Raw genomic sequence first — 9,022 nt, 5'->3', positions numbered from 1 at the left:
GCATTGGCCAACATGTTGAAATATTGAGGTTGCTTGTTAAGATTTCCTTTAGTAAAAAAAAAAAAAAAAAAAAAAAAAGATATTTCCTTTAGTGTTCATCACCCATTATTTTGGATAATGTTGGAAAATGGTCCTTCTCTGATGGCAGATTTGATTCAGATCAACAGGCAATATCAACAACACAAATTTGAAAATTAGCAAGAATTTCATTATGTTTCCATGCAGATTTCAGTGATTATCCTCACAATGTCTTTTATAGCTTATTTTTCTTTTCTTTTAAGCCAGGATCCAATCAAGTTTCATAAATTGTTTTTGGTGTCTAAGTGTTTTTAGGGATACAGAGATGTGAGTTGATGCACATAATTCTACGATCCAGTGTCTTATGTAACACGATAAATATGTCAATGAATCAGACGGGTCTTTGGTGAAAGCTAAGGATGTTCCTGGCATTGCAGAGGACACAACTTGCATAGGGGAGGAGGCGATGAGTCAGTCATTCATAAGGGCCATTACATGGGTATGAGCAGTTAGCATTTCCTTTCTCATGTTAGGGCAGACAGAACATCATATTTCCATTGTATGCTGGGGTAAACATAGGGCACTCCTTGGGAGGCATCTGGGACTCCAGCTGCCTCAGGTCCCTCCTCCAAAGGGCTGGGGGATCTACATTTGTAGTATGGCAACTTTAAACTCTTAGTTTATATCCCAGGGTGTTCTTATTTCAAATCTCTATCGCTTTAGATAACCAGGCGTGTTTCTTCAAAAGAGCCCAGCTTAGACTCTTGCTTTGTCCCCTTCAGCAGCCACTAAAACTCATTAACCAGCAAAAACAAAGACAAGGGTGACCCTTTTTCCAAGTTGTTTATTCACTGTCAACTAGCTACATGAGGAGGATAAACAAATTAGTAGGAGCTTTTGGGGGAGAATGGGGTATGGGTGGAGGGGTGGGATTTAAACAGAAAATAATCTTATACACAGCCAGAGAGAAGATTTACAGATATCCTGTTTAAAAAAAAAAAAAAAGTATCCTCTGAAGGTAATGGAGGAAGATAAAATCATGAATAAAATAAATTAGCAACTTCTTATCATTGTGTAACTCAAAACAAAAGTCTCAGAAAATGGTTTCCATTTTCTGTCATGATTTACAGATACTTCTGTGATAAATATTTCCAACACAGAAAAATAACGACTAACACCAAGTAACAGATTCTTACAATGCAGAAGGAAGCTGAGTGCATGAAAATAGCTATCATCTGGTAGCAAAAATAGATTTATGCCAATGTTAATATCAAAATTAAAGACATTCAAATAAATATTGCCAATGCACTGAAACTATTATTCCCAAACATCATAAGAACAACTTTATTGCTCCTACCCATAACTAAGAGGTCTGAGGATATTCCATGATAGCTTGAGGGCATAATATAACTCGTTGAATATGTAGGAGGCCTGCCACAAGGTTCAAGAGCCAAATAAAAACTTGGTTATTTTTCTTCTCAGATTGACACGGTTAATAGCAGAATAAGACCATTCATCATAAATCTGGAAAATACAAGAGGAGGGAGAGTCCTCTCGAAGCCCAAGCAAGTGATTTACTGGAAATAAATTAAAAGTAGAATATGAGAAAAGCAGCAGCTCAAATGAAGTAAACATTAAGAACTTTTTTTAACTTGTATGTTTTTTCTCTTCCAGAGACTCCCACAGGAAGCACACAAAGATCCTGGGCTATCCGGGCACTCTAGGGACTTGATAGAGACCTGGACTCTTGTCCTAAAGTGAACTCTGTCTGCTTAGTTTGTATCAGAACCAGGGCCACCTGGATGGCGCAGCGGTTGAGCATCTATCTGTCTTTGGCCCAGGGCAAGATCCTGGAGACCAGGGATCGAGTCCCATGTCGGGCTCCCTGCATAGGGCCTGCTTCTCCCTCTGCCTGTGTTTCTGCCTCTCTCTCTCTCTCTCTCTCTCACGAATAAATAAAATCCAAAAAAAAAAAAAAAGAAAGAAAGGAAGGAAGAAAGAAAGAAAGAAAAAGAAACAGCCTGTCTTCTGGGAGGTGAACCGCATGGAGAGCTGCACTGTGATTTTGATTATGACATTTGACTCAGGGTGATCCCAGCCTCTGCTCTGGGCCCTGCAGAGGGAAGTGACTTGCTGCCTGGCTCCATGGGACACTGCTGGCTTCTCCTGCAACTTGGGGTGATTGATAGTGGCCACGGCCACATCTGAAGTACAACATGGTTGACTGCACAGAGTCCCATTTCCAAGTATATCTATCTATCTATCTATCTATCTATCTATCTATCTATCTATCTATAATTCACCATAAATTCGGGATAGAATAATCAGGAATAAAATGGAGGTTAAAACATGTATCTCAGCGCGGTGAATGCAATTATTTCACTGGGATTTTCAAAATCCAGAAAGTTAAATTCTATCTCCCTTCATCCCAAATAATGCTACCATGTTTCTGTTTTCTTTGTCCCAAAAATATAAAATGCCCTTGAACTACAAATTAGATGGGAGGGTGCTTTTGAGAATAGGGACTGAAAGGAAAAAGAAGCATTTCCCCTCCAGGTAGTTTTGAGACTCTAACAGGATGCATCCCTAAGCTGTTTACATTTCAGAAAAGCCCTTCATAGGGCTGGTACTCACTAGTAGCTTTTTAAGTCTGCATACAGTCCCATATCATATTCTAATTTATCCCCACTTCCATCTCAAATAAGATGACTACGAAGGTGGTATTTGGTCCATTTGTCCTTGTGATTCCAAAATAAAACATAAGGTCAAGTGAGATAACCGCAGTGGGACAATTTTTTAAATTTTCCAAATACTGTATAACAAAGCTATATCCATTCAGGCTGCACGTCTTGCTTGTGTTGCGGGTTTTTTTGGTTTGTTTCTTTGTTTTTTGTCTTTTTTTTAGCCAGCCTCTGGAGGAGGCCCATTTAATAGTCAATATCGCTAAGAGTCTACATTTTCCTTCAGAATGTGAAAACTAGATTTGTTTTCCCCTTGAGCATCCTTAAATCTACAGCCTGCTTTTCCTGTCTGTGGAGAATTTGGATACATGCTTGAAAAGAAAAGAACAAAAAAAAAAAAAAAAAAAAGAAGAAAGAAAAAGAAAAGAAAAGAACAAAGCACATACCAAAGAATTGGACTGTGTCATTTAAACTGCTTAGAAATGGAAATGATATTCACATTGTACTCATCTTGACTTCTTGATATGGAAGGAATGGATGTAATATTTAATGAGCCATTTATTGTCTTAAAAATGCTACTCACTTGCAGATTCCAAAAGGCTGCTAACTCCATTTTGAAAATGCAATGCTGTCCGACTACTTGGTTATTTGGTGTGACACTGAAAAAAATCATGCGTTCTCTTTTCCCTTTACTTATTCTACTTTTCATTCATAGAATTCTATATGCTCTGGAATTATTTAAGTATCTGTAAGTGTTTTCTGGAGAAATCTTTTTACTACACCATTATACTTGATATTCCACAGGATTGTTATGGACATGAGAGCAAAAGGCTTAAAAATCAGGCTTTGGTTTTAATGTAACCTGGGCAGAGGATGGCATTGCTTTGATAACACACTTCGACTGCTGCATAAATTGTGTTTTTGTACTTTAAAAAGTTATTTAAAAAGACAAAGTTTCCCCTTTCAGTAGTTATAATCTGTATTACTCAAGACTGCTGCAAAGCTCACAAAAGAGTGAAATGAGTAAGAAGAAAGTATAGGGAAGAGATAAAACAAAGCGTTATCAGAACACAACACAAAGGAAGGACATGAATTCTCTACATTTGTCTATAAGGCAGATGGTCAAACTTTTTATACAAGATCTAAATTACGGTGTTATTAAGAGGTAGAAAATACCAAAACAGTATTTAAGAAAATCTTGTTATTTAAAATAATCAGTTATTTTGCTAAACCTTTAGAAAGTCAAACTGCAGTGTGGAATGTACTGTATGTTTTATGCTAAACTGGAACATTCCACATTCAACAGAGCTAGAGTAAAGGGTGGGGAACCTAGTGCTGGGGGTGGGGGTGGGGGAGTGGGAAGCAAAAAAGTTAACTTGTCAAGAATTCAGTTCTCACGAAGGAGAATCTCCTACTGGATCTCTGGGATGCCACTCTAGCATTTAATTAATGGGAATTTGTCAGATTAATGACAATTTCTCTGAGTAACAGGGTACAATTTTGCACATAAGGCAATAAAACTCTAGGGAGGGATGAGCTCAAATGCTTCCTCCTCTTCAGGAAGGTGCCACATCTATCTGATATAAAAACATACATTCCACTAATCTTATGCCATCCTCCCAACCACCAAAATGCAAATGCAAACATTCTTCAGACTCCAGCACCAGCAGAATTGTTCTGTATGAGCAATTCAAGAGCTGTCGGAGGCAAAAAGATATCTGAGCTACCAAATTAAACTTGGGTAGCTTACGCACGAGTGAGTAACCCTGCGTATTCTTATTTCTTAATGCACCTGGGAGAGATAAATTTTTTTCTCCAACACAATTTTATAAGGCATAAATTTAATTTGAATTTTCCTAACCTTTGGAAAATTAGTGTTAAAGCTGCTTTTTTTTTAACCCACACATTAACATTCAATCTTTCATTTTTATTAAATAGTTTATATATAAAATGAAATATCAAGGTGTTCTACATTCATATAAACAATCATGATAGCATTTGAAATTGTAAAGAAACCTACTGAAGAAAATACATAAATACTTACAATGCTAAGCTAAGCACAGGTGATCATTCTAGATAATTTCTCCTAAATACATAGACACAGGTTTGTGGCTTTGGAAAGCAAACACAGGAGAAGTCTAAGGGTGCATCATTCTTCTTTCCTTCTTCACCACAAGACAGGATGGTCCAGTTTGGAAAAACCAAGATCTTTTCTAAGTTCTAAATAGGTGCCATTGCTCACCCAGGAGTCATCACTGGATTTCCTGTGAAAGAGAAAAGAATTTCTTGAAGGCTATTGAGAATATTGTCATATTGTCTCTCTCTTTATCTCCTTTCTTTTTCCCCAACCCTGGGCCTGGCTGTCTTTCTCATAGGCTTACCATAGCCCTGACAGTCTCCTAAGGGAATTGTGAGGGAACAGGAAGCCTGGAAACCAGGCTTTGTTACTCCTAGCTTTGCCTTCTCAAACTCAGAGGCTGTGAAAAAGGGTGCTTCTGAGAGAAGCATGGATAAGGGAAGAGTCTGTCATATACAAAACATGGCTGGAAAGATGGCCACCACCTTGGGTGTGACTATGTAAAAGCTGCAAATCAACCAGGTGGTTGATAACAAGTTACAAGTTCACGTTTAAAACAAAAGGAATTGGAAGACATAGGAGTCAGGAGACAATAGCCTTGGTTTACTTTCTTTGAGTAGATAATATGATAAATAGTTAAAAATTCAAAAGCTACAAAAGAGTGGATAGCTAAAAGTTTTCTTTCTATTCTTATCTCCCAGACTCCCAGTCCTTTTTCTTCAGAGGCAATGATCTTACAAGCTTCACTCGTTCAGAGAAATTTCATGCACGTGTGAACATGCGTACATATACATACACGGTCTCTCCTATTTTTTACACAATGACAGCACCGTATGGTGTCCTACCCTTTGAATTTTTGGCATAACAATATCTACTGGAGATCATTTTCCATTGTCACAATAGAGTCAACAAACTATAGCCCAAGGGCCACATCCAGCCTTCTGCCTATATTTGTAATATTGTTTTTTTTAATTGAAGTATAATTAACATACAGTGTTATATTAGTTTTAGGCGTACAACATATTGATTCAACAATTCTATGCATGTCATTCTATCAGTGGTTACCATACATTATTACAATATTAATGACTATATTACCTATGCTGTGTTTTTCATCTCTGTGGCTTATTTATAGCTAGATCTCCTTTAATCTTACTACCTTTTTATTGGAATATGACCACGCCCCTTCATTTAGCTATTGTGTTTGGCTGCTTTTATGCTGCCCAGTGGGCCTGGGTAATTACTACTAAGACCTCACGGCCCACAAAGCTAACAATATTTACCATTTGTCTTTTATAGGAAGAGTTTGGTGACTCTGGCAATAGGGAATCCTAATTTCTTTTTAAAGAATTGCATGATATTCCACTGGAGAAAGGGACCACAATTCAACAGGTACCTCACCAGTGAGGCTTAAGGAGGTTATTTTTAATCTCTAGCTATCACAAACATATGTTACTAATGTGATAGACATTTAACAGTATGTAATTTTATATGAGTGAGAACAGTTACATTAAAAATTAAAAAAAAAAAAATTCTTGTTAAGTAGGACGCCTGGGTGGCTCAGCGGTTGAGCACCTGCCTTTGGCCCAGGGCCTGATCCCAGGGTCCCAGGATTGAGTCTCACATAGGGCTCCCTGCGGGGAGCCTGCTTCTCTATCTGCCTAGGTCTCTGCCTCTCTCTCTCTGTCTCTCATGAATATATAAATAAAATCTTTAAAAAAAATCCTGTAAGTAGAACTGCTATGTCAAAGAATATGTGCATTTGTAATTTTGTCTCATATTTCATGTTTTAGAAGCAAAAGTGGAGAGTGCCTGCTTTCCCATGCTCTCAGGAACACAGATTTTTGTCACGCTTGTTTCCCTCTTCTAATAAAGAGATGTGTCTAAAATGAACCAGTCTGCATTTCAGATACTTTACTATGACACAAGGAGCCTCACTCTGTCCCAATTCTAGTTTCTACTTGAAATTCCTGCTGATGCTTTCTTTGTTCCTACAGGCCTCTCTGTCACCTCTTTGCCAGGACCACTACTTCTGAGGATTCTTTGCCTTTTCTCCAGCTCTTTATTTGCTGCATCCAATACTCTGATAATTTCACAGACAATCACGAGGAAAAGGAGCCGTGGCCACCTGACTGCGGCTGTGTTCAGTCCTTTGCCATTCCATTCTAGGTGGTTGCAACAACAGCCTAAATAAGGTTTTATATTTTGCATTTAAATATTAATTCATTTCCCATAGAGTTCCACAGACTTTGTGAAGTTATTTTTGATGCTTTCACATTAGGTTGAATTGATGAATCTCCCTACCTAGTTCTTGAGACAGCTTGGTTACCCACAAGTTTTAATGATCCTAAAAAATACTGCAATGAACATCTTTATAAATGTAGATTTCCTTGTTCAAAAATGACACTAGATGATTTATGAAAGAAAAAAAAGAACTGACCTACTTAAGGGTATATGTGTATATCTACCAATTGATCAGTAAATCAACGGATCAATCTGTTAATCCATCCATTTATCTCTCGCCTTTTTTTTTTTTTAAGATTTTATTTATTTATTTGAGAAAGAGCAGAGAGCACAAGGGAGGAGTGGGAGTGCAGAGGGAGGGGGAAAAGCAGGTTCTCTGCTGAGTGGGCAGCCCGATGCAGGGCTTGATCCCAGGACCGCAGGATCATGATCTGAGCCAGAGGCAGACACTTAACCAACGCCTCTATCTCTTGCCGTTTAAAAAAAAAAAAAAAAAAAAAGTTTAAAGTGTCTTGTTTTTAAAGTATTTAAACAGAGTCATGAATATTTTGGGATGAAACTCTGGGCAGTTGAATAATCTTTATTTGCTTGTAACCTGAGTTTGTGGAAATGATCAGAAGGGATCTGAAAAAATTCACATTGGTTCCAGGGGAAAAAAAGCATTATATTTTAGAGATAAAACATTACTTGTTGCTATTTTGCCATTTTGGAACACACACCTTATTGCTGCTGCTGCTGCTGCTGCTAGATTAGTAGCTAATTCCTGTTGTCCACTAAAACACAGTGACAACAAAAAACCCCTTGAAACAACAAAACCCGGGCTGCCCTGAAAGTATGCCTGGGGTGGAATGGGTAGGGCAAGAATCTGCTGCTCTTCTATATGGGCCTGGTTTAATGTTGATTTTTTTTTTATTTATTTATTTTAATGAACAAACAAAAAAAGCCTCTAAAACCATACAGAGCCCTGGCTTACAGGCAGGAGGGCCAAGCCCTGGTCCAGGACATCTGACTTGGGCCTTCCATAGATCACCTATGTTCCCCGGGTCTCTGTTTCTTCTCAGTTAATATAAAAGAAGGGGTGAAGGGCTGATGATCTGTGATGCTCCTTCTAAATGGTTAAGTCGATTTTTAACAACACCTTTAATGGCAAGTTATTTTAAAATTAATAAGAGGGGCACCTGGGTGGCTCAATCAGTTAAGCATCTGCTCAGGTCATGATCTCAGGGTCCTGGGATCCAGCCCCACGTCCAGCTCCCTGCTCAGCAGGGAGTATGCTTCTCACTCTCCCTCTGCCTGCTGCTCCCTCTGCTTGTGCCCTCTCTCTTTCTCTCCCTGTCAAATAAATAAATAAATAAATCTTCAAAAAAAATTTTTTTAAAACTAAAATTAATGGTAAATGTTCCAAGTCCAAACTGCAGTGCTTTGGAATGAATCAAGCATTAGATCACTTGCAAGTTCCATGTTCCAGAGGAGAGGTTTTGGCACTCTGAAGCAGGAGAGACCCCCAGAACGCTCGCATATGAGGAGGAGACGCCCTCTCCCTTTCCGTCCCTGTGAACCAAAGCCTCAGGAGTCATCAGTCCCTGCCAATCCAGGACCCACGTGACGTGCATGCACCTGAAAAACCGTGGCTGGTGCTCCACGCTGTTTTCTTCCAAGACCCGCCGCCTCTCTCGCTGCAGCTGCTCAATCCTCTGCTTTTGTATTTCAGCTTCTTCTATATTCCCTTCTTCGAGGAACCTGGGGCATTCAAGGGGAAAATAATACAACACAAATTCCAAGAAAATATTGTAATCACGACTACTAGAACTATGTGTCTAGGATTGGAGATTCAGTCCACTTCCCTAATCATCAGGCCCCTCTCCAACCCTAAAGATAGTATTTTGCGGTACTTAGCGACATAGTATTTGTTGAACTGGTGGTACATAATGGTTCAAAAAATTCTATCTATAAAAAGGAATTTGTCCCTTTTGTCCCTGCCTCTCATCCCACCATGCCTTTT

General features: G+C 38.7%; 1 protein-coding gene across 10 annotated transcripts in view; it reads right to left on the bottom strand.

Moving 5' to 3' along the window:
• Window positions 1–842: 842 nt before the first annotated feature.
• The window catches only part of OSBPL3 (oxysterol binding protein like 3), a 177,785-nt gene continuing 169,605 nt past the window's right edge, over window positions 843–9,022 (bottom strand). For 9 of the 10 annotated variants that reach the window (XM_072783731.1, XM_072783734.1, XM_072783727.1 and 6 more), the window contains 2 exons: window positions 8,638–8,760; window positions 843–4,963 (listed from right to left, as the gene is read on the bottom strand). In XM_072783731.1, the coding sequence (XP_072639832.1) occupies window positions 4,867–4,963; window positions 8,638–8,760 (220 nt within the window). In that variant the 3' untranslated portion in view covers window positions 843–4,866. The remainder of the gene's footprint in view (window positions 4,964–8,637; window positions 8,761–9,022) is intronic. The other variant, XR_012010850.1, reaches the window with a different exon arrangement.

The sequence above is a fragment of the Canis lupus genome, chromosome 18, assembly GCF_048164855.1.
Source record: "Canis lupus baileyi chromosome 18, mCanLup2.hap1, whole genome shotgun sequence".
Lineage (NCBI taxonomy): Eukaryota > Metazoa > Chordata > Mammalia > Carnivora > Canidae > Canis > Canis lupus.
The sequence above is the reverse complement of the archived record's forward strand: the minus strand, read 5'-3'. Positions and strand labels throughout refer to the sequence as shown.